The 25,776-nt window shown below is 40.0% G+C and overlaps 1 protein-coding gene across 2 annotated transcripts in view; it reads left to right on the plus strand.

Annotated features, from left to right (window-relative positions):
• UBXN2A (UBX domain protein 2A) overlaps positions 1-25,694 on the plus strand; it is a 53,134-nt gene extending 27,440 nt beyond the window's left edge. For both annotated transcript variants that reach the window (XM_082746573.1, XM_082746574.1), the window contains exons 4-7: positions 5,704-5,810; positions 7,883-8,020; positions 9,277-9,432; positions 22,443-25,694. In XM_082746573.1, the coding sequence (XP_082602699.1) occupies positions 5,704-5,810; positions 7,883-8,020; positions 9,277-9,432; positions 22,443-22,635 (594 nt within the window). In that variant the 3' untranslated portion in view covers positions 22,636-25,694. The remainder of the gene's footprint in view (positions 1-5,703; positions 5,811-7,882; positions 8,021-9,276; positions 9,433-22,442) is intronic.
• Positions 25,695-25,776: the final 82 nt, after the last annotated feature.

A 25,776-nucleotide genomic window follows, 5' to 3' on the forward strand; every position in this document is an offset into this window, starting at 1 on the left:
CATTCATCTGCTGATGGACATCTAGGTTCTTTCCATTGTTTGGCTATTGTGGACATTGCTGCTATAAACATTCAGGTGCACATGCCCTTTTGGATCACTACCTTTGTATCTTCAGGGTAAATACCCAGCAATTGCTGGGTCATAGGGTAGCTTGATTTTCAACTTTTTGAGGAACTTCCATGCTGTTTTCCAGAGTGGCTGCACCAGTTTGCATTCCCACCAACAGTGTAAGAGGGTTCGCCTTTCTCCACATCCTCTCCAACATCTGTCATTTCCTGACTTGTTAATTTTAGCCATTCTAACTGTGGTTTTGATTTGTATTTCCCTGATGCTGGGTGATGTGGAACACTTTTTCATATGTCTGTTGGCCATCCATATGTCTTTTTTGCAGAAATGTCTGTTCATGTCCTCTGCCCATTTCTTGATTGGATTCTTTGTTCTTTGGGTGTTGAGTCTGATTAGTACTTTATAGATTTTGGATACTAGCCCTTTATCTGATAGTTGTTTGCGAATATCTTCGTTTGTCTTTTGGTGTTAACTGTTTCCTTTGCTGTACAAAAGCTTTTGATATTGATGAAGTCCCAATAGTTCATTTTTGCCCTCGCTTCCCTTGCCTTTGGTGATGTTTCTAGGAAGAAGTTGCTGTGGCTAAAGTCGAAAAGGTTGCTGCCTGTGTTCTCAAGGATTTTGATGGATTCCTGTCTCACATTGAGGTCTTTCATTCAATTTTAGTCTATTTTTGTGTGTGTAATAAGGAAATGGTCCACATTTTTCTGCATGTGGCTGTCCAATTTTCCCAACACCATTTGTTGAATACTGTCTTTTTTCCATTGTACATTCTTTCCTGCTTTGTCAAAGATTAGTTGACCATAGAGTGGAGGGTCTATTTCTGGGCTCTCTATTCTGTTCCAGTGATCTGTTTATCTGTTCTTGTGCCAGTACCACACTGTCTAGATGATTACAGCTTTATAATAGAGCTTGACGTCTGGAACTGTGATGCCACCAACTTTGGCTTTCTTTTTCAAAATTCCTCTGGCTATTCGGGGTCTTTCTGGGGTTTTCTCTTTGTCACTGAGACTTGTAAGTTTTACTATTAGATAAGGGGGTATGGACCTATTCTTGTGGATTTTGAGGAGGATTCTCTTTGCCTCCTGGATTTTGATGCCCGTTGTCTTTGCCAACTCAGGGAAATTCTCTGCTATAATTTGTTCCAATATTCCTTCTTCCCATCTCTCTCTCACTTCTTCTGGAATCCCGATTATTCTAATTCATCCTATGGTCACTTATCTCTTGAATTTTCCCCTTGTGGTCCGGTAGTTGTTTGTCTCTCTTTTGCTCAGCTTCTTTATTCCCCGTCATTTGGTCTTCTGTATCCCTAATTCTCTCTTCAGCCTCATTTATCCTATCAGTAAGAGCCTCCATTCTTGATTGCATTAATACCTATTTTTATAATTTCAGCTTGGTTAGATTTTATTTCTTTCATTTCTCCAGAAACGGATTTTATTTCTCTAGAAAGCGTTTCTCTAATAGCTTCCATGCCTTTTTCGAACCCGGCTAGTGCCTTGAGAATCATCTTTCTGAACTCTAGATCTGACATTTACCAATGTCTGTATTGATTAGGTCTCTAGTCATTGGTACTGCCTCTTGTTTCTTTTTTTTTTTTTTTCCTTGCAGTGAGTTTTTCTGTCTTGTCATTTTATTCACATAAGAATAAATGAACGAGGGTACCTGGGTGGCTCAGTGGGTTAAGCCTCTGCCTTCAGCTCGGGTCATGATCTTGGGGTCCTGGGATCGAGTCTGCATCTCATCTTGGGCTCTCTGCTCAGCAGAGAGCCTGCTTCCCCCACTCTTTCTCTGCCTGCCTCTCTGCCTACTTGTGATCTCTATCTGTCAAATAAATAAATAAAATCTTTAAAAAAAAATGAATGAGAGAATAAAATACTAAAAGGGTGGCAAATACCCCAAAAAAAGTATATGCTGAGATGGTATCTCACCAAATCAGAAGAGACCCCAAACTGGGGGGAGAAAAAAGGGGGTAAAAATTAATGAAACAATATATGTTAGACTGGTGAATAGAACAGAGCTACCCACTTGATTTTGTATTTTGGTCTCTTAGAAGAAACTACCTCCCGGGACGCCTGGGTGGCTCAGTTGGTTGGACGACTGCCTTCGGCTCAGGTCATAATCCTGGAGTCCCGGGATCGAGTCCCGCATTGGGCTCCCAGCTCCATGGGGAGTCTGCTTCTCTCTCTGACCTTCTCCTCGTTCATGCTCTCTCTCACTGTCTCTCTCTCAAGTAAATAAATAAAATCTTTAAAAAAAAAAAAAAAAAAAAGAAGAAACTACCTCCCAAAATTTTAAAGAAAGAAAAACTTATATATATATATATATATATATATATATATATATATATAAATAAGGGTAAACAAAATGAAGGGATGGAATATGACTGTAAAGATAAAAATTTTTTAAAAAGTTCTAAAAAGGAATTCATAAGATAAATTGGTTGGAAAAATAAAGAAGAAAAAGAAAAAAAAAAAGAGGAGAGAATGTGCTCAGGCTGGAGACTAGACTAAAGCCCTGTGCTAGATTTAGGGTATATTTTGATCTATTAGAAGAAATTGTATCCCAAGATTTTTTAGAAAAAAAAAACAAAAAACCTACATGTATACAAAAAAATAAGGTTAAATACAATGAAGGATAAAATATGACTATGATAATGAAGGTTTAAAAAGATTTTTTTTAGAAAGGTACTGTTGTTGTTTTTTAAGATTTTATTTATTTATTTGACAGAGATCACAAGTAGGCAGATAAGCAGGTTGGGAGAGGGGGAAGCAGGCTCCCTGCTGAGCAGAGAGCCCGATGTAGGGCTTGATCCCAGGACCCTGAAATCCTGACCTGAGCCAAAGGCAGAAGCTTAACCCCCTGAGCCACCCAGGCGCCTCTAGAAATGTATTGTTAAGATAAACTAGTTAAAAAGCATTAAAAGAGGAAAAGTTTTAAAAAATTAGAATAAGAAAAAAATAAAATTAAAAAAAATTAACTTTGCAAGATTAAAGGATCATGGGGAGAAAGCCATGAATTCCATGCATTGCTTTCCCCTAGCTCTGGAGTTCTGCTGTTCTTCTTGATATGTTAGCTTGGTCTTAGCTGGATGTTTTTGCTGATCTTCTTCTAGGGGAGGGGCCTGGTGTAGTGGTTCTCAAATGTCTTTGCCTCAGGCAGAATTGCACTGCCCTTGCCAGGGGCCAGTCTAAGAAATCTGCTTAAGTTCACTCTTGGGAGTTTTTGTTACCTGAACGCTTTCTGTAGAGCTCTGGAGGACAGGAATGAAAATGGTAGCCTCCCAATCTCCGGCCCCGTAGGATCTGAGAGCTTGGGGCCTGCTCCTCAGTGCGCCCTCAGAGAAAAAGGGTCAATCCATCCCATCTCCCTGGTCTCCGGCTGTGTTCTGAGCTCACCTGGCCTGTGACCGAGCATTTCTGTCTCTGGCGTGCAGCCCTGTTTAGAGTCTCCAAACCCAGCAGATTCCTGCCTCCAGAGGAGAGAGGTGATTCTCCTTGGATCTGCCACTTGTGGGGTCCCTTCTCAATGAGCAGTGCCCTGACTGTGCCTCGGATCACAGTTTAAGGTAACCCCAAGCTGAGAGCTCACTCCTTGGCTGCATCTCTGTAGTTGGTGTCTGGCCTCTCCCCCCACGGTCTCTCTTCCTGTTGTTTTTGGATTCATTTCTCTGTGCATCCTGCCTTTCAGAAAGTGGTCAATTTTCTGTTCCTAGAATTGCTGCTCTTCGTCTCTTTGATCTTCTGTTTTGGTTTGTAGGTGTTCAGAATGGTTTGACAGCTATCTAGCTGAACTCCTACAACCAGATGTCCTTTCAGTCTGCTACTCATCCGCCTTCTTGCCTCTTCACCTAAGTGTCCTACTCTTGATCTCAGCTCAGGTCTTCATCTCAGGATTGTGAGTTCAAGCCCCATGTTGGGCTCCATGCTGTGTGTGGAGCCACTGTTTTCCTGTTTTTGTTTTTTTTTTAAGATTTTATTTATTTGAGAAAGAGCATGAGAGGGAGAGGTAGAATCAGAAGCAGACTCTGCACTGAGCACACAGCCCAATGTGGGGCTTGATCCCACAACCTTGAGATGATGACTTTAAAAAAAAAAATGTGGATTCAAGCCCCAGCTCCACCCCTTACTGACTGTGACTTTAGATAATTTAATCAATCTGTGTTTCCATTTCTCTCTCTATGTAAAGGGATAATAATACCTACCTTCTGTGGATTTGGGGAGGGGTAAATAAGTTTATATAGGGAGAGTGCTTTAAACAGGATTTGTTATACACTAAATACATAGGTAGGTAGGTAGATGTGCTAATAATATATGCTATCGTTATTATGATTATTTTCCTAACATCTTAATGGAGTGTTTCTTACTTAGTAGGTACTCAGTAAATGTATATTGAATAAATGCTTGAGACAAGGGAGAGGTTCTACTAGTCTGATATCTTCCTTCCTTCCTTTATTTATTTGAGAGAGGGAGAGAACATGCACTTGGTAGGGGAGGGACAAGCAGACTCCCTGCTGAGTGAGGAACCCAATTCAGGGCTCATGGGATCATGACCTGAACTGAAGTCAGATGCTCGTCCAGCTGAGCCACCCAGGCACTCCTGTTCTGATACCTTCTAAAACAGTTTTGTTGTTGTTGTTTTGTTTTTAAGATTTTATTTATTTATTTGACAGAGACACACAGAGAGAGGGAACACAAGCAGGGGGAGTGGGAAAGGAGGAAGCAGGCTTCCTGCCGAGTGGGGAGCCCAGTGCAGGGCTCGATGTGGGCTCTTTCCCAGGACCCTGAGATCATGACCTGAGCTGATGGGAGACGCTTAACAACGGAGCCACCCAGGCACCCCTTAAACAGCTTTTTTATCAGTCCTGCATTTAATTTGAAGTAGCCCTGAATTAAGTAAACTCTGCCCAACATGGGGCTTGAACTCAAAACCCCGAGATCTAGAGTTTCGTGCCCCCTGACTGAGCCAGCAAGGGAGCCCATATACATTATTTTTGTATATGTGCTGCCGAAGCGAGCACATATACATTATTTTTGTATATTTTATACGTGATGTTCGCTGTTAAGAATTATACATTAAATTTTGAAGAGGGTTTAGGGGGATTGGCAGAAGGTGGTCAGAAGGCATAACCTTCCAGTTTTAAGATAAGTAAGTACTGGGGATACAATGCATAATGTGATGACTATAGTTAACAGTGCTCTGTGATACCATAGGACAGTTAAGAGAGTAAGTCCTTGAAGTTCTCATCACAAGGAGAAAATTCTTTTTTCTTTTCTTTTCATTGTGTCTGTATAAGATGATGGATATGAACTGAACCTATTGTGGTAATCATTTCACAATATATATAAATCAAACCATAATGCTGTATGCATTAAACTTACATAGTGATATGTGTGTTTCTCAGTAAAACTGGAGAAAAAATTGTAGCTATGCTGGGTAATGGATGTTGACTAAATCATCTTCAGTATATGCATATATGAAATCATTATGTTATATGGCTAAAACTAATGTTATATGTCAGTTATATCTCAGTTTTTACAAAGGAATGATATATAAAATATATACAATAGAAAACATTTTCAGACTTTTAATCTAGTATATTTTATTAATAATGCATTTTGTTTCTTAACTGCTTTGCAGGTGGATATAAGTATAAAATTATGGAAAAATGGATTCACAGTTAATGATGATTTCAGAAGTTACTCTGATGGTGCAAGTCAGCAGTTTCTGAACTCCATCAAAAAAGGGTAAGTAGTCTTTGTAAATAGAAGGATTATTTTAGGCATGTTTCATTTGGAAGAATCCATGTTATTGAATATAACTAGTTGGCATAAATCCCAGAAGCAATATAAAAATATGGATAAATTTCATTATGTAACTATTAAAGACTTCTGTATACCAAAAGACACTTACATACAGTCAGAAGACAAGTGCTGGACTGGGGATACTTGTTACATATATGAAATGCAGATGGAATATATACATAATTTTTAAAAAACAGTAAGAAAAAAGGGACCTTTTATATATTTATACCATTTTATCTACTTAATAACAGAATAGCATGCATTTGGTAAAATGAATGACATTTGTATATTAACATGGGAAGATTTCTGTGGTATATTGTTTTTAAAAAATAGTTTGCAGGGGTACCTGGGTGGCTCAGTTGTTAAACATCTGCCTTAGGGTCAGGTCATGATCCCAGATCTTGGGTTCGAGCCCCACATTGGGCTCCCTGCTCAGCAGGAAGCCTGCTTCTCCTTCTCCCACTCCCCCTGCTTGTGTTCCCTCTCTCACTGTGCCTTTCTCTGTCAAGTAAATAAATAAAATCTTTTTTAAAAAATTAAAAATAAAACAGTTCACAGAATACTGAATAGTATATATAGATCAGTACCATTTGTGGAGAAATAAAATAATTACATGGAGTATAGAGAAAAATCTAGGAGTTGTAACACCAGTTTTGCCGGGTTTGGTTTTGTTTTGTTTTTAAGTACGCTGTCGGCCCATCATGGGGCTTGAACTCACGACCACAAGATGAACAAGAGTTCCGTGTTGGGGGTGCCTGGCAGGCTGGCCTGATGCAGGGCTCAGTCCTAGGACCCTGGTATCATGACCTGAGTCAGAGGCAGACGCTTAATGGACTAAACCACTCTGGTGTCCCTATTTTTTTTTTTAAGACTTATTAATTTTTAGAGAGAGGTCATGTGTGCACCGAGAGGGGGGCAGCAGAAGGAGGAGAGAAGCAGACTCCCTGCTAAGTGTGGAGCCCCATGCAGAGCCCCATGTGGGGCTCAATGCAGAATCAATCCCACAACCCTGAGATGATAAGCTGAGCCAAAATTGAGTCCGGTGCTTAACCGAGTGAATCATCTGGGTACACCTATTATTATTTTCTAAAGATCTATTTAGATCTATTTAGATCTTTAGAAAATCTGAAGGCACCTGGGTGTCTCAGATGGTTAAGCTTTTGCCTTTGGCTTAGGTTATGATCCCAGGGTCCTGGGATCGAGCCCCACATCAGGAGCTCGATCCCAGGACTTGGTGGAGAGCCAGCTTCTCCCTTTCCTTCTACTGCTCCCCCTGCTTGTGTTCTCCTGCTCTCTCTGTCAAGTAAATAAAATCTTTTAAAAATAATAAAAAATAGGGGTATCTGGGTGGCTCAGTCAGCTCATCCCAGAGTCTCAGGATGTAATCCCGCATGGGGTGGGGGTCCCTGAGTTTGCTTCTCCCTCTGATACTCCTCCCTCTCGTGCTTTCTCTCTCCTTCTCCCATTCTCTCAATAAATAAATAAAATCTTAAAATAATAATAATAATAAATAAAAACCTACTTATTTGAGAGAGAGAGCGCGTGCTCCTTCAAGCGGGGGGAGGGCAGAGGGAGAGAACGTCCAAGCAGGCTCCCTGTTGAGCAGGCTGCCCAGCACAGCTTGGTCCCAGGACCCTGGGATCATGACTTGAGCCTGCAACTCTTGATCTCAGGGATGTGTGTTTGAGCCCCATTTGGGTATTAAGGTTACTTGAAAATAAAGTCTTAAAAAATAAGCTACATTTAGGGGCACCTGGACGGTTCATTTGGTTCAGCCCCGAGCAGGGAGCCTGTTTCCTCCCTGCTCATGCGCTCCCTCACTATCTCTGTCTCTCCCTCAACTGAAATAATAACATTTAGTTATTAATAAATGTTACATTTAGTTTTTTTACTGTAAAGATTATATGTCTCTTATTTCTATATATTTTTCAATTCTGTTTGCATTCTGAGAGTAAGTTTTTTAGAGAAAGAAAAAACATTGGGAGCTTTATCACTTTGTTTCTTTACCTTCCAAGGGAGTTACCTTTGGAATTACAGGGAATTTTTGATAAAGAGGAGGTGGATGTTAAAGTTGAAGACAAAAAAAATGAAGTATGTATGTCAACGAAGCCTGTATTCCAGCCCTTCTCAGGACAGGGTCACAGACTAGGAAGGTGAGTAGGCTCATAATGTGTTTTCCACACACGGGCGTGACTAATGTTCAGTTTATCGTTGTTTTATGATACAGACCGGCTCTGTAGAGCTTATCATTTCTCGCATTGGAAATGAGATTTCTCATGTTAACTTTCATGAGGACTTCTGTTTATCTTAGTGTAAATTAACATACACTGGCAGTACACTAAAAACATCATGAAGGCTTTTTTGATTTTACCAAATTAAAGGACCTGTATTACTGAGGACTTTAGACAGAATTGATGGGTAAATATTTTTCTCCTTTGCACCCACCAACTTAAGCATAGCCATTAATGTTACAGAGTACATATGCTAGCTTCAGATTATAGAGTTACATTTTATAGTTATTAGTGCCTTTAGCATTTATGTTTTATGTTAAGTATCTGAATTTTGTGGTAATAAAAATGAAAAAATGTATGATAAAATTAGTACCCCTATCAAAGCCTTTAATTGTTAAATTTTGTAGTCTTCATCATATCTAATACTTTATGACAGTATACAAAGAGGTTAGGTGTGTGATTATTTTGATGAATTCTCATAGATTATCAAGATTGATAAAGTTACCTGTATATTCATCCACACATACAAAAATATTCACATGTGACTTATAGAATGACCAGGAAGTACTTTGCTTCATTTGTTTCCCCCTTTATAATCCAAGGACTAATTTCTATAAAGAACTTAGAATTTTGTTAGTGTTTTTATTTATTCATTTATTTAAATATTCTTAACACCTAACATGGGGCTCAAACTCATGATCTTTGGATCAAGAGTCCCAGTCACAAGCTCTTCTGACTGAGCCAGCCCAGCCCACTCCTCCACTTTGTTTTTGTTTTGTTTTACTTGTTTTGTTTATTTTTGTTTTAAGAACTTATCATTTCTTATAGAAATTTTAACCTGGGGAGTAGTAGATAAAGGTAAAGTCTATAGATCTTACAACCCTATTAAATTGTCTATTCTGTAAGGCACTATTAAAATAATTACAATATATTTACATAGCACTCTACAGTCTTACAAATTACTTGGATATGTATAATTTCATTAGGATCCTACATTCATCATATATGAAGGACATAAGTAATATTAGTATCTTTATGTTATTATTCAGGAAACAGCTGTGACTGTAATATCTTCCTAAAAGGTACACTTAATGTAAAAGTTTTATAGCATTTGTTTAGTGATTAAGTTCTTCTTAATGAACAACTTGCACCTGACTTTGTTGTCTGGCTTTTCTTAGTGCCACACCAAAAATTGTTTCTAAGGCAAAGAGTATCGAAGTTGAGAATAAAAATAATTTATCCATTCAACTAAACAATCTGGAACCCATCACTAATGTACAGATCTGGTTAGCCAATGGAAAAAGGATTGTCCAGAAATTTAATATTTCTCACAGGTGAGTCTTTCATTTCATTATTTGTCTGAATTTTTTCATGTTTAAATTTCTTTTCAGTTCAGTTAGCAGTTTTAAAGAACTAACCAAGGATCTTACCAGTTCTCTAAACAGTATGTCATGACAATAGAAGTTTTTGGACATTAATGAAGTACTTTCAGTTTGTTTTATGGATTATCATTTTTATCAATTGATTGGCCTTCCTTTATAACTAGATATGTAGTTTTTTTTTTTTTTTTCTTTTAAGACTTATTTATTTCAGGTGGGGAAGGACAGAGGGAGAGGAAGAGAGAGAATCTTAAGCAGACTCCCTCATGAGTGTGAAGCCCAGCACATGATTCTGTCTCACAGCCCTGAAGTTGTGACCCAAGCCGAAATCTAGAGTTGAACACTTGGGGCCCCTGGGTGGCTCAGTCAGTTAAGCATCTGTCTTCGGCTCAGGTCATGATGCCCGGTCCTGGATTTGAGCTCCGTGTCAGCCTTCCCTTCTTAGCATGGAGTCTGCTCCTACCTCTGCTGCTCTCCCTGCTCATGCTCTCTGTCTCAGATAAATAAAATCTTTAAAAAATACTAAAATTACATATCTAGGGGAACCTGGGTGGCTCAGTCAGTTAAACATCTGCCTGTAGCTCAGGTCATGATCGCAGGGTCCTGGAATTGAGCCCCACCTCAGGCTTCCCATGCCTCGGGAAGCCTGCTTTTCCCTCTCCATCAACCCCCTCCCTGCTCATGTTCTTTCTCTCTCTCCTTTTTCCCTCAAATAAATAAATAAAATCTTAAAAAAGAAAAAAAGATTCTTTCTCTCCCCACCTTTCCCTTTGCCTCTCCGCACACACTCTCTTTAAAAAAATACACACACACACACATAACTAGCTCAGAATATATTTTAGTATACCTTATGTGCCTTTTCCCTGATCGTATCTTTTCATTTTGTGCAAGACATACTGTATTCTGAATTTATGTTAATCATTTTCTACTTTTATTCATAGTTTTATCAAGTACATATGTATCTTTAAAAAATACTGAATTGTTTTGCTCATTTTCAAATAATTAGTTTGAATTTTAAAATAGTCATAAAGGGGCACCTGGGTGGCTCAGTTGGTTAAGCAACTACCTTTGGCTCAGGTCATGGTCCCAGGACTTTGGGACCATGACCTGAGCCAAAGATATATGCAGGATCGAGCCCCATGTCAGGATCCTTGCTCAGCAGGGAGCCTGCTTCTCCTTCTCCCTCTGCCTGCTACTGCCAACTTGTGCTCTCTCTCTCTCTCTCTCTCTTTGTTTCAAAGAACTAAATTTAAAAAAAAAAATCATAAATTGGGGCTCTAGGGTGGCTCAGTCAGTTAAGTATCTGGCTCTTGGTTTCTGCTTGGTCATGGTTTCTGGGTCATGAGATCGAGCCCTTAGTTGGCCCTGCATTCAGTGCTGAGTCCGCTTGACACTCTTCACCCATCCTTCTCCTTCCCCTTCTTTTTTTTTTTTTTTTTTTTTTTTTTTAAGATTTTATTTATTTATTTGACAGAGAGAGAGATCACAAGTAAGCAGAGCAGCAGTGGGGTGGGTGGAGTAGGGGGAGAAGCAGGCTCCTTGCTGAGCAGAAGCTGGATATGGGCCCAAATTCTAGGACCCTGAGATGACCTGAGCTGAAGGCAGAGGCTTAACCCCCTGAGCCACCCAAGCACCCCATCTCCTTCCCCTTTTTCTTCCCTTCTGTTCTTCCCCCTACCCCCTGCTCCCACTCTGTCTGAAATAAATAAATCTTAAAAATAAAATCATAAATAGAAACGTTTTAAAAATACTATAAAGAATTTTTTTCCTATAGGCTTCAAGAGTAAGTTGCTAATCTGATGACCATCACCCAAAATACTTTTTTTTTTTTCCTTTTGTTAGAGAGAGCGAGCACAGGCATACAGAATGGCAGGCAGAGGCAGAGGGAGAAGCAGGCTTCCTGATGAGGAAGGAGCCCGATGTGGGACTTGATCCCAGGACGCTGGGATCATGACCTGAGCCGAAGGCAGCCGCTTAACCAACTGAGCCACCCAGGCATTCCTACCCAAAATACTTTTGTGTGTTTGTGTTTCCCACAGAGACTTTATCACATATAGCCACATTTTGGCCATTTGAGAATTTAACATTAATACACCTCTATGAGCTAGTATTTGGGCCCTATTCAAAGTTTGCCGTTTAATCTGATACCATCCTTTTTACCCAAAGGCCATTCAGAATCACACATTACCTTTCAGGTGTCATGTCTCAATTTGAAATAATAGTTCATCATACTTTTTCCAAGAAACCCTGGTTCTTTTTAGTGGACAGTGGTGCCGAGAAGCCAGGATCTGGGTAGTAGGTATGCTTACTGCTTGATGGCACCACTCCCAGGCTTTCTGAGTGGAGAGAGCTATAGGTGTATACACGCATACATATACATACATACGTACCCATTTACATGTGTATTTTTTGTGTCTTTGCATAATGAAAGCATGAGTTCACATAGATACCTCCAGACTCAATATACCACCATTGAGTTTATTCCAGTTTTTTCCTTTCCATAATTTCTTCCATAGTGAATAGCTGGGTTTCAATTTTTTTTTTTTTTAAAGATAGATTTATTTATTTTAGTGGTGGTAAGGGGAGGGGTAGAAGGAGAGAAATCCTCAGACTCCCCACCAAGCATGGAGCCATTGCTGGGCTCAGTCCCAGGACCCCGAAATCACGACCCGAGCCAAAACTAAGAGTCAGACTGAGCAACCCAGGCACCCCTCGATTATTCTTAATATATTTACTGATTGATTAATCCTCCTCTATGTAACCAGTCTCTTTTTTCCCTGTTGCCACCTCCCCCACTTGAAGAATTCTTCACTCTGCTTGGTCTTTATCCTGACTGAGTTCCCATTTCAGTTCCTTTCTCTTCCTGCTGCATCTCTGACATCCCCCAGGCCACTTCAACACCCCGTGTCCATGACCTCTTCATGCTCCTTGGCTCTGACACTCAGTACCCCTCTTCTCCCCCATGCCTGCTTAGTCTCTTCACCCCTTCCTGGTTCTGACATGCCGCAGTGGCTGCTCCTTCCGGCCCACTCCAGGCCACTTCTCCTACCCCGCTGTTTGGGTACATTCCTCACCCTACTTTGCTTCTGACACTCTGTCCTGGACAACTTTTGTAGGACATACCCCTAACCTTGCTTACACTCTGACCACCCCTGCCTTACCTCCCCCTGCACTGACACCCTCCTCCTGCTTCTCAGGCTCTGACACCAGGCAGGTGGGCAGCTTTCCTGTACAGATGCCTTCTGAACCCTGCTTAGACTGATCCTGTTCTGGGCCACCTCAACTCCTGTCATCATTTCTGGCTCCCATGTTCTGCGCTCCTGGTGGCTTTTGGATCAGGTTCAGTAAGGGGAAAGAAATGCTGTTTTGCTTTTTATTTAAAATTGACATGAATGGAATCATACTACAATTTTTTTTGAGACTCATCCATGTTGATGTGTGTTGCTGTCCCTCATTTACTTTCTATACTGTATTCCATTATATGAAATCAGTTATCCATCCTATTTTTGTTAGTAGTGTACTAGGTTTCTATTTGTTTATGTGGCTGCATCAGTCAGCATTGCTCAGTAAACAGCCAGAAAAATCTCATGGCATGGAATAATGAGTATTATGTGTCAGTTGATGTGGATTTGCTGATCTCAGCTGGGCTCATTCATATGTTTGCAGATCATTTAAGGGAGCACGAATTTAAGCTACAGATCTGAGTCTAGGTTTACTCCTGTGTCTCTCATCCTTGAATCAGCACCCTACTTGTCATAACAGGGGCAGAGGCACAAGCGCATTTACTTGTATCACTGTCCTAACATCCCATTGACTAGAGCAAGTCACATGGCCAAGTCCTGTTTATTGTACACTTTGTAGAAAAGACTAATTTCCTGACCTAACTGCTGTAACATCTTTTTTGTAAAGCAGATGATCTGTTCTGGGCTCCCCATTCTATTTGAGTGTCCATCTAACTTACCTTTTGCCAACTCCATGTTCTCTCTCTCTCTCTTTTTTTTTTTTTTTGTAAGATTTTATTTATTTTTTGACAGACAGAGACAGCACAGGAATAGAACACAAGTGGGAGAGGGAGAAGCAGGCTACCCACCAAGCAGGGAGCCCGATATGGGGCACGATCCCAGGACCCTGGGATTATGACCTGAGCTGAAGGCACATGCTTAATGGACTGAGCCACCCAAGCACCCCTCCACTTTCTCTTAATTACTTTTTGTTTATTTTTTTAAAGATTTTATTTATTTATTTGACAGAGAGAGAGAGATCACAAGTAGGCAGAGGCAGGCAGAGACAGAGGAGGAAGCAGGCTCCCTGGTGAGCAGAGAGCCCGATGTGGGGCTCAGTCCCAGGACCCTGAGATCATGACCTGACCCTAAGGCAGAGGCTTAACCCACTGAGCCACCCAGGCACCCCTAATTACTATTACTTTTTAATAAAATTGAGTTACTTCTTTATTTTTCGGCATATTTTATCAGTTAGCGGTAGAGCTGTCCTAAAATCTATAGCTATAATTGTGGATTTGTCTATTTCTCCTTTCTTTCTGTTAAAATTTACATATGTTAAAGCTCTGTAATTAGGTCTGTATAGAGGTAAAATTGCAGTTTTTTTCTGATTAATTGACCTTTTTAACACTGAGAAATGTCCCTTTTAATTCCTGATAATTTTTTGTCATAGTTTACCTGATACTAATGTAGTCACATAAGCCTCTTTATGATTAATGCTTGCATGGTGTACATATCTTTCTCTTTAATTTCATTATATCTATGTATTTATGTTTCTGTATATTTAAAGGTATTTCTTGTCAATAGTTACTCAAGTATAGTTTTTATGACTAGGTTAACAGTCTTTTTTGATTCTTGTTTTGTTTTTAGCTACCACCTATTGAATGTTTTCTATATATTAGGCTCTCTTCAAGGCATTTCACTTATATTATTTCTAAATAGCAAACTACCCTACACAGCAAGAATCAGAGAGCTGATGATCATAATAATAGAAGCATGTGTTCATAATTTTTTAACAATTTCTTTATAAGAGAGGGTGGGGAGAGGCCACAGGGGAGAGAGAGAATCTTATGCAGACTCCACACCCAGCATGGAGTTCAATCTCATAACCCTGAGATCATGACCTGAGCGGAAATCAGTCCATCACTTAACTGCTTGAGCCACTCAGGTGCCCCAGTAATAGAAGCAGCATATATTTAAATGGTGCCTTAGGATGTTCTTCTGTGACCCAAGTTCTTTCAGATGGGAGGAAGGCAAACTAAACATGTGGAAAATGGAAGAGGGAATTTGTTATTCCAATCTAAATTTCTATATTTTCAGGGAAATAAAATATTTGAATCTCAACTTTCTTTGTCTAGAAGAATACTTGCAACATTTTTAGTAACAAATAGTCACCTAGATTTTTCTTTTCTTGAACAACTAAAGCATTTGAAAAACTCTGGCCAACAGTATTTATTAAGTGATTATTAATCAGACTTTGTTTTTATTTTTTAATTTTAAATTTAAAAAGTTTTTAGGATACATCTGTAATTTTGTTATAAAACCATTCTTTTGGGATTCGTTAGTTTGGCATAGTAGCCCAGAAGTAACAGTTGCATGCCTTGCTTCCTGAACTAAAATTTAAGTTACATTATATCCATTACATACAAGTTACTTGCACTCATTAATGCTGCAGATCCTGGCCCACATTCCCTTTACAGAGGAGCTGATGTTAAGGGATTGAGTAAATATACAGAAGTTCCTTCTTAAGACTATTTCTTCTCCCCCCAAATTACTTTGCTTTATACATAATTAGGGGTGCCTGGGTGGCTTAGTCTGAAAAGCGTCTCCCTTAGGCTCAGGTCATGCTCCCAAGGTCCTGGGATCGAGCCCTGAGTTGGGCTCCCTGCTTAGTGGAGAACCTACTTCTCTCCCTCTTTGTCTGCCTGCCCCCCAGCCTGCCTGTGCTCGCTCTCTGTCAAATAAATAAAATCTTCAAAAAATAAATGAATGAAATAAAATAATCAAATTGCCAGTCTGAATAGCAGCACCCAAGAAGCATCACAGTTGGGTTTTTTGTTTTGTTTTTTGTAAGACGAGGGAGATTTTTTTTTTTTAAGATTTTATTTATTTATCAGAGAGAGAGAGGGGGAGAGGGCGAGCACAGGCAGACAGAATGGCAGGCAGAGGCAGAGGGAGAAGCAGGCTCCCTGCTGAGCAAGGAGCCCGATGTGGGACTCGATCCCAGGACGCTGGGATCATGACCTGAGCCAAAGGCAGCTGCTTAACCAACTGAGCCACCCAGGCGTCCCAGGGAGATTTTTTTTTTTAAGATTTTATTTATTTATTCGACAGACAGACAGATCATAAGGAGGAGAGAGAGGAAGGGAAGCAGGCTCCCTGCCTAGCAGAGAGCCCAGTGTGAGGCTCAATCCAAGACCCTGGGATCATGACGTGAGCCAAAGGCAGAGACTTTAACCCACGGAGCCACCCAGGTGCCCCTTTGTTTTGTTTTTTTAAAGACTTTTTTATTTGAGAGAGAGGGCATGAGAGGGGAGGGGTGAGGGAGAAGCCAGCTCCTCGCTGAGCTCAGAGCCAGATGCGGGACTCCATCCGAAACTCCAGGATCATGACCCTGAGCCAAAGGCAGTTTACTTAACCAACTGAGCCCCCCAGGCACCCTCACAGTTGGTTCTTAAAAAGCAGTGCAGTGCATGTTTTATACCACAGGCAAAGGGAGTGATCACTTTAGTTTGAAATTCCTGTAGTAGATAGTCTCTTCAAAAATTAAAGTATTCCATCAACTTTTTTTTTAAATTTTATTTATTTATTTGAGAGAGACAGGGAGAGAGAGCATGAGCGAGGAGAAGTTCAGAGAGAGAAGCAGACTCCCCGTGGAGCCGGGAGTCTGATGCGGGACTTGATCCCCGGACTCCAGGATCAAGACCTGAGCTGAAGGCAGTCGTCCAACCAACTGAGCCACCCAGGCGTCCCCCATCAACTTTTTCTAGATAGTGTTATGCTATATGTTTGTCAGTGGGTCACTTTCTATGCTGTGTTTGCTTTGAAAGGATCTTCAGTATATCTCCAATACTCCTTTCTTAAAGTGTCTTTTTTTTTTTTTAAAGCCAGGATTTCAGACGACTCTAATGCTTATTAAGAGTGTCCTCCTTGGGGTGGCTGGCTGGCTCACAAGCTCAGTGAGAGCTTGTGACTCTTGATCAAAGGGTTGAGTTCGAGCCCCACATTGGGTGTAGAGATTAATTAAAAATAAAATCTTTTAGGGGCGCCTGGGTGGCTCAGTGGGTTAAAGCCTCTGCCTTTGGCTCAGGTCATGATCCCAGGCTCCTGGGATCAAGCCCCTCATCGGGCTCTCTGCTCAGCAGGGAGCCTGCGTCGTCCTCTCTCTCTGCCTGCCTCTCTGCCTACTTGTGATCTCTGTCTGTCAAATAAATAAATAAAATCTTTTAAAAAAAAATCTTTTAAAAAGTGTCTTCATAGATGTCCACAAGAAAGGCAATTAGGGGGACCTGTGACTTGGTTACAAATCAAGGAATGGATTTAGTAGATTGGGATATTTGGAAAGACCACAGTCCTGTAAAATCCCTTCCAAATAGTTGCATGCACTTTCATTATGTGGTACTAGTTTGATCATTCCCAGAGGGTAAAGGACTTCTCTCTCCAGTATAGCCAGTAGTGTTAGAAATTACAAAGTATCTTTGGGTCCAGACAGTTAATTCTCAAATCCTTCTTTTAAGAAATTGGTCTATGCAAACCGTAAGTGACTCTTTTTTTTTTTTAAAGGCTTTATTTATTTATTTGACAGAGATCACAGTAGGCATAGAGGCAGGCAGAGAGAAAGGAAGGGAAGTAGGCTCCCTGCTGAGCAGAGAAACCGATGCGATGCGGGGGCTCTATCCCAGGATCCTGGGACCATGACATGAGCGGAAGGCTTTAACCCACTGAGCCACCCAGGTGCCCCAACCATAAGTGACTCTTAATCTCACAAAACAAACTGAGGGTTGCTAGGGGGAGGAGGGTCGGGGAGAGGGTGGTGGGGTTATGGACATTGGGGAGGGTATGTGCTATGGTGAGTGCTGTGAAGTGTGTAAACCTGGCAATTCACAGACCTGTACCCCTGGGGATAAAAATACATTATATGTTTATAAAAAAATAAAAAATAATTTTTTTTTTTAAAAAGTGCTGTTCTAACACCCCCCCCAAAAAAAAAATTGGTCTACATTGGAGCGTCTGGGTGGCTCATTTGTTAGGTGTCTGCCTTTGGCTCAGGTCATGATCCCAGGGTCCTAGGATTGAGCCCTGCATTGGCGGGGAGCCTGCTTCTCCCTCTCCCTCTGCCTGCTGCCCCCCCTACTTGTGCTGGCACTCTCTGTCAGATACATAAAATCTTAAAAAAAAAAAAAAATTGGTCTACATATTGCAGCTCATTATCCCAAAGCTTAAATTCCTGAATAACCCATTGTTGATGTTCCCAGCAGTGGTAATTCTTTGCATCCTAATCAAGAGTATGGACAATAAACTCAGGGCCCTCATTCCACTAATACCTGTGGTGCTAAATTTCATAGTTTTTGGCCTGTTTCTCAAATATTAGAGTGGGTTAGTTCATTTCCTCTTGTCAGTCATTTTGAGGTGACTGTAAGAGAACTTTCTAAAAAAGTCCCATTGCATAATTGGCTGCTTTTGACTTAGTAGCTTCTCCTGTTAGTTTAAAAGCTTGTTCACGTCTAGGGCGTCTGCATGGCTTCATCAGTTAAGCATCCAACTCTTTTTTTTTTTTTAAGATTTTATTTATTTATTTGACAGACAAAAGATTACAAGTAGGCAGAGAGGCAGGCAGAGAGAGAGCAGAGGAAGCAGGCTCCCTGCTGAGCAGAGAGCCCGATGCGGGGCTCGATCCCAGGACCCCGGGTTCACAACCTGAGCCGAAGGCAGAGGCTTAACCCATTGAGCCACCCAGGCACCCCTAAGCATCCAGCTGTTGATTGTGACTCAGGTCATGATCTTGGGTGGTGGGGTCGAGCCTTGCATCGGGCTCTGCACTCAGCGAGCAGTCTGCTGGAGATTCTCCCCTCTCCCCCGGCCCGCTCCTGTCTGCAGGGACCCATTCACACTCTCCCTCTCAAGTGAGTAAGTAAATCTCTTTAAAAAAAAAAAAAAAAGCTCATTCACTTCTTTCATCACACTGCAGGACAGCCCAAAAATAATCCAGTCTAAATTTTCCACTGTAAATGATCTGGATCACTGGATTGAGGCCATCATTCTGCTCTGTTGGGTGCAAGACGTAGGTGGGCGAGTCTGGGCTCAGGTACCCACCATCCATAAGGGTGCTGCTGCTTCTCTGGGCTCAGCTCCCATAGCTTCTTCCTGATGCTGCTGCTAGGGCAGGGGCGGCTCTGGCTAACTGGGCTTGCTTCCCTGCATAGCCTCCCCAAGCCCGGCGATGGTCACCATCTCGCCGTAGTCCACAGCAGAGGTAGCCCAGGCTTTGTTTTTTATTTTTTAAAAAAACTTTTTAAGCTTTTTTTTTTTTCCCTTTTAGTAATCTCTACACCCAGTGTGGGGCTCCAACTCATAACCCCGAGATAAGAGTCTCACACTCTTCTGACTTAGCCAGCCAGGTACCCCTCTGCCCCCCCCAATTCCCCAACACCACCCTTTGTAAATTGGAATGTTTAATCCACTTTTGACATTGATATATAATATCCTGAACTAATTGAGTTTAAGGCTACTATCTTGCTCTTTGTTTTCTCTTTACCCCATGTCTTCTTATTTTTTTTAAGATTTATTTGACAGAACAGGCTTGTGTGCACAAGCAGGAAGAGAGGCAGGCAGAGGCAGAGAGGCAGGGAGAAGTAGACTCTCCGCTGAGCAGGGAGCCCAGTGCGGGGCTCAATCCCAGGACCCTGGGATCATAACCTGAGCCCAAGACAGACGCTTAACCTACTGAGCCACCTAGGTGCCCTTTTCTTTCTTTCTTTCTTTCTTTCTTTCTTTCTTTCTTTCTTTCTTTCTTTCTTTCTTTCTTTCTTTCTTTCTTTTTTTTTTTTTAGGTTTATTTATTTTATTTTAGAATGAGCATGAGTAGGAGGGGCAGAAGGAGGGGGAAGATAATCCCAAGCCGACTCCATGCTGACCGTGGAGCCCCACACGGGGCTCAGTCTCATGACTCTGAGATCATGACCCTAGTTGAAACCAAGAGTTGGGTCCCCAAATGACTGCACCACCCAGGCACCCCTATTCTTTTTTTTTTTTTTTTCCTTTCATAGATTTATCTGTATGGGTGAGAAAATGGGCAGAGGGAGAGAGAGAGAAAGAGAGACTGTTCTAAGCAGACTCCATGCTGATTGCTGAGCCCCACTGGAGACACCAAGAGTTGAACACTTAACTGACTGTGCCACCCAGCACCCCGTCTTACTCTTTGTTTGTCCTTTCTTGCCTTCTTTTTTTTTTTTTTTTTTTAAAGATTTTATTTATTTATTTGACAGAGATCACAAGTAGGCAGAGAGGCAGACAGAGAGAGAGGAGGAAGCAGGCTCTCTTCCGAGCAGAGAGCCCGATGCGGGACTCGATCCCAGGACCCCGAGATCATGACCTGAGCCGAAGGCAGCGGCTTAACCCACTGAGCCACCCAGGCGCCCCCTTTCTTGCCTCCTTTTGAGCGTAATGTGTACTTACTATTTTTATCCTCTTACAGCTTTTTAGATTTGCATTTTTTTATTCTCTTAATGACAACACAGAGATCATAGTGTATGTCTAAAAATTTTTACTTAAAAAAAAAAAGAGATTTATTTATTTATTTGAGAGAGAGAGAGCATGAGAGAGAAGTCAGAGGGAGAAGCAGACTCCCCGTGGAGCAGAGAGCCGGATGTAGGGCTTGATTCTGGGACCCCAGGATCATGACCTAAGCCAAAGGCAGTTGCTTAACCAACTGAGCCACCCAAGTGCCCTGCTATTTTCTTTTCATATTTATAACATTTGCTGTTAGCTTTAGCCTTTCGTTATCCCAACTCTTGGTACCCAAATACATGAGACTGTGTCCTAGACTTTTTTGGCAACTCACACAGGTTTAATAGACAGTTAATGAACTTTAGTGAATTGATTAGGATTCTGTTTTCCATGATAATAGCATAGTTCATTAATTCTGAGTTAAACATTTTTTCCCATTTTAGCCTCTCTGAAATGAGAGTTTATCCTAAAATCCATGGTTGACCACATGACAGTCATTACATAATTACCTTTTTCTTGGCATCTGCCTCAAAGCATGCAGAACAAGTCTCAGCTAAACAAAAATCATCTCAGAGACAGTTTCTTTTTTAAAGAAATTCTTTATCACCAACACACCTGTTAATACAGAGGGCTGGTATAATGTGGAAAAATACGTACCAGGGGCGCCCGGTGGCTGCCGGTTAAGCCTCTGCCTTCAGCTCTGGTCACGATCCCAGGGACCTGGGATCAAGCCCTGAATTGGGCTCCCTGCTCAGTGAGAAACCCGCTTCTCTCTCTCACCCTGCTCATGCTTTCTCTCTCTCTCTCTTACAAATAAATAAAATATTTTTTTAAAGATTTTATTTATTTATTTGACAGAGATCACAAGTAGGCAGAGAGGCAGGCAGGGGAGGTAGGGGAGGCAGGCTCCCTGCTGAGCAGACAGCCCAGTGTGGGGCTTGATCCCAGGACCCTGAGATCATGACCTGAGCCAAAGGCAGACACTTAACCCACTGAGCCACCCAAGCGCCCCTCAAATAAAATCTTTAAAAAAAAAAAAAAAGAGAGAGAAGAATGTGTACCACATTATGACCGAATCATAAGTGATTGAAAGGATCTGAGTCTGAACAATGTTCAAGTATTAAAAGAGTGGCTTAACCATTTTATTCTAATAGAAGCACATGCTTGATTTGAGAAATGTTTACATGAAATTGTGCTTTCAATAAATATAAAAATTCTACGTGTTAAAGTATTTTGTCATAATCTGGATTTTTTTTAGCAAAACATAAAGTGATGTGTTTTAAAATCACTGGCATCTTAGTTGTAATGAACTCTGTATGCGTTCTCTCTAAATACATACACATAGGGGTGCCTGGGTGGCATAGTGATTAAGCGCCTGCCTTTGGCTCGGGTCATGGCCCTTGATGGGATCAAGCTCGCATCAGGCTCCGTGCTCCCAGCAGGAGGCCTGCTTCTCACTCTTCCATTCCCGCTGCTTGTCTTCTCTCATTGTCTCTCTCTCTATCAAATAAATAAAATCTTTAAAAATATATACATACATACATATTTAGGTGAACATAACTTTGAGCTGACCTCCAAAATTGCAGTTATTGTAGTGTTGATTATAATAACTGCAATTCTGCCTACACTGAGTTAGGAATTTTACTAATTGTGTTTGAAACACAGCATGACCTGGTATTTAAGAGACATAGCCTGTATCTGTGTAATAGTACTATAGTGTAGTACATATATGATCCATTCAGAACCAGTTAAAGATAAATAAACTTTATATTATAGGAACTTCCAGATACACACATGTACCCAAACAAAAGAGAAGACATAGTAATTCCTCATTCAGTTCTAATGAACTGTTTTCAAGGAAATCTTAGACTTCGTATAGTTTCCTATTAAATATTTTAATGTATAACTCTAAAAGGGACGTACTCTATAAAAATGTAACCATAAAATTATATAGGACTGATGAGTCACTGTACTCTACCTCTGAAACTAATAATATATATTAAATTTAAAACAAAGTATAAATAAAAATGTAACCATAATACTTGTCACACTGAAGATAATTAATAGTAATTCCTTACTATCCAGGATCAGCCTTTAAAAAGATGGCCCAAATGATCAGTTCTATCATAATTTGACTATTCTATGTATTAACATAACTAGAAAGATATCTTCAGCTTATTACCTTACTAAATTTACTCAGGTTTTCATAAAATTATATTAATAGTTTGTGCTGTTTTACAGGATAAGCCACATCAAAGACTTCATCGAAAAATACCAAGGATCTCAAAGAAGTCCTCCCTTTTCCCTGGCCACAGCTCTTCCTTTCCTCAAATTGCTAGATGAAACACTCACATTGGAAGAAGCAGATTTACAGAATGCTGTAATCATTCAGAGACTCCAAAAAACCGCTGAACCTTTTAGAGAACTTTCATAACATTGATTTTTGATACACTGAGTGGAAAGTTTGCAGAGAAATGATGGTTGTAAATGAACATCCAAACCAAAATGAGGGAAAGGAAGTGAGATTCACTGGACTTTTGGTTCAAGCACTATTTAACTCCCTCCTGATGAGAAGATTTTTAAATAAGTACAAGTTAGGAAAGTGAACCAAGCTGCTCAGAAAGAAAACTACACTTATTTTCAAATACCAGTTAGTTATTCAACAATAAGGTGTATTAAATCACTATATATCATATAGAATCTTAATGTGTTTAAGTTAGCAAATATAATCACGGCACCATTCATTCAGATATTCCCAAACAGCAGCGGTATGTTCAGATGTTAGCTGTCTCAGATTTTTGAAATGACAATATATTAAGAAATTTACATGGCAGGTTAAAACATCAGTGTAATGATTTTACATCTGAGATACAGTCAGAAGGCTGGAAGGAACTGCTTTCACCAGAGCTATGCCTGAACCTCAAAATGTTCTCAATTTTTACTTTCGAATGGTGAAATATACTCATTTGGCACAGTATCTAAAATGTATTTTAAGAATAAAACTGCAGCTTAGTATAATGTCAGTATTAATCTGCCTACTCACATTTTGACATTTTCAAGAAGTGTAATTTTTAAAAATTTCTTTTCTATGCAGGAACCCTAGTTCAGCCGTTATTTTGTTTTCTTTTGAAAATTAGGGATTTGTTTTTAGCTAACATTTTTGAGTTAGCCTTTCATTTGCTACCACTCACTTAGAATCTAATGCTTGTATTGACACATTGCTATTTAATATTTTTTAACTGCATCAGATAAAGTATGGCTTTCAATTCCATATATATCAGAGCCAACCTGGGTATATATTAAAGGATTATTTATTACATTCTGATGCCACTAAGGAAAACATGTTTTGTATCTTAGTCTTTTAATTCAAACTGGTTAGACTTCTATATTTCACTGTCAGATTGAATTCCCTTGCCTGAAGATAAGTTTAAGAAGTTTTTTTTGCAAATTCCCTATTGAATCTTATTTAAAGCAGAATTTACATTGAATGTGCCAAGGAACTAAGTAGCCATACCTATCAGCAGTAATGTTCACAGGGCACTGGGTATCTGCTGGAACAGCAGTTCTCAGACTTTTTGGTCCTGAGACCTTTTGTTTATGTGGGTTATATATATGATACTGAAAATAAATTATAAAATATTTATTCATTAAAAATAATAAGCACATGTTAATATAAAACCACATTTTATTGAAAATGCATTTTCTAAAAAATTCAGTGAGTAAAGTGGCATTGTATTCCATTTCTTGCAACTGTCTTTACCATCTGACTTAGAGAAGACAGATGGACTCTTGTATCTGCTTCAGCTTTCATTCTGTTGGATGTTGCACATCGTGTGGCCTCTGGTAAATGCTGCTGTATATTCACTAGAGAAGTGGGGGCAAATAATGTCTTAGTTTGGTTATGAAAACAGTTTGACTTAGGGACCTCCTGCAAGAACCATTCTTACAAAGCAGTTTACAGTGATTCTCGAGTCTTAGTGTAAGAATCACTAGGGAAACACTTCAGAGTATCTGTTCCAAGCATCTGCCACACACATTCTGATTCACAGTATCTGGTATGGGTCCCAGATCTCTGCATTTGCAAGATCTCAAGTGATTTTTAGGTATGTAGTAGAAGAACCATTCCTTCACTGTGCCTCCACCCTAAGAAAATAAACCTGCGTGTTTCACCAGGAACAGTAGAAGAAGACTCTCCACTCAAATGGGACTTCTGGACCTTTTAGGTTTAATCCTTTCTCTCCCACGGTTGGTTCTTAGACTGTTGCCCTTTAACTCTTAATCATGGTATAAACCTGTACTCCTCTTCTCCAGGCAGCCTCTTCTGAGGCTGGAACATTTAAATGAGATTTTCATTAGAAGCTCATGAATAACGAAAGGGAAATACACACAACTAGATGTCTTGTGTTCGGGTCCCTAACAAGACTACTTCCTTTTCTAGCTCGCAGCCTTCCATATGGTAGAGGCTTAATCTTTTTATCAGGAAGAGAGGAAGGGCAAAGGAGAGCCTTTTCCTTTTGTCATTTACTTTCAGAAGTGAACAGATAGATAATAGAAAGTACTGTCATAATGTTTACGGCTGTAGTAGAGCCACTCCAGTGAAATACAACGGTATTCTTAAAATGAGGGGATGGTAAACATCAGTGAACTCTTTCAGATATAAAAATATGATGATGGTTAATATATTTTTCAAGAGTCTGTAAGAAAAGGTTTCCTATAGGCCTGTCATGAAGCTTTGTATATTTTAATTTGCATAGTCTATGTGATTCTCCATATATTTCTGTCAAAAGGGCTTCTCATTGGAAATACTTTCTTGTACCTATAAAAAAACCTCCTTTGTGGATTTTCCAGTTTTTAATTATCTATCCAGAATATACATTGGAGGTTTTCTTGTGTGTACATGTAAAATATACCCCAGTGAGAAATTCCTATGGAGAAAGACCCATCATCAGCAATACTTCATTTCTGTAACTGTGAACACCTTCGTTAATGTGAATAATACTCTCAGAGGTTTTCAAAATGAGAATCATTCGTTAAAGCTTTCTACCTTAAAAATAGAAAACTGAAAGGCTGTTAATTCAGTGTGTGGATTATGTAAAACGTACTGATGTTAGAAGATATAAATTGAATTTGGCAAGGGAAGGCAAACTTGAAAACAAAACATTTTAGGTGTGGAATACAGTTTGACCTACGTAGTTGTTTCAAAACTCATCAGTCTCTTGAAAATCATTGTTTAGGCTGATACAAGAAGTACATTTCTTTACAGATTCTGATTTAATAGTTAAATTAGTATGCATTATGCTGGCTGTAAAACTGGTCTTATTTTATTTTATAGACTTTTTTTCATTCAGAACACTTTTCCTTATGTTTCATTGTGTTGAAAATACAGTATTATGCATCTGTTTCAGTGCCTTATTTTGAAAGCAATCTTTGGCTAACAGTTAAAGAATGTCTTAAGAATGAAATAATAATTCATTAAAAGGATCTGTGAAATAATCTACAGTTGTTTCTTACACAGTAGTTGCATCTGGGTGTATTTGTTACTTTTATTTGGCACTGGCAAAGTCATTCAGTTTGA

This window comes from Mustela nivalis, assembly GCF_964662115.1.
Source record: "Mustela nivalis genome assembly, chromosome: 8".
In the NCBI taxonomy this organism is placed as follows: domain Eukaryota; kingdom Metazoa; phylum Chordata; class Mammalia; order Carnivora; family Mustelidae; genus Mustela; species Mustela nivalis.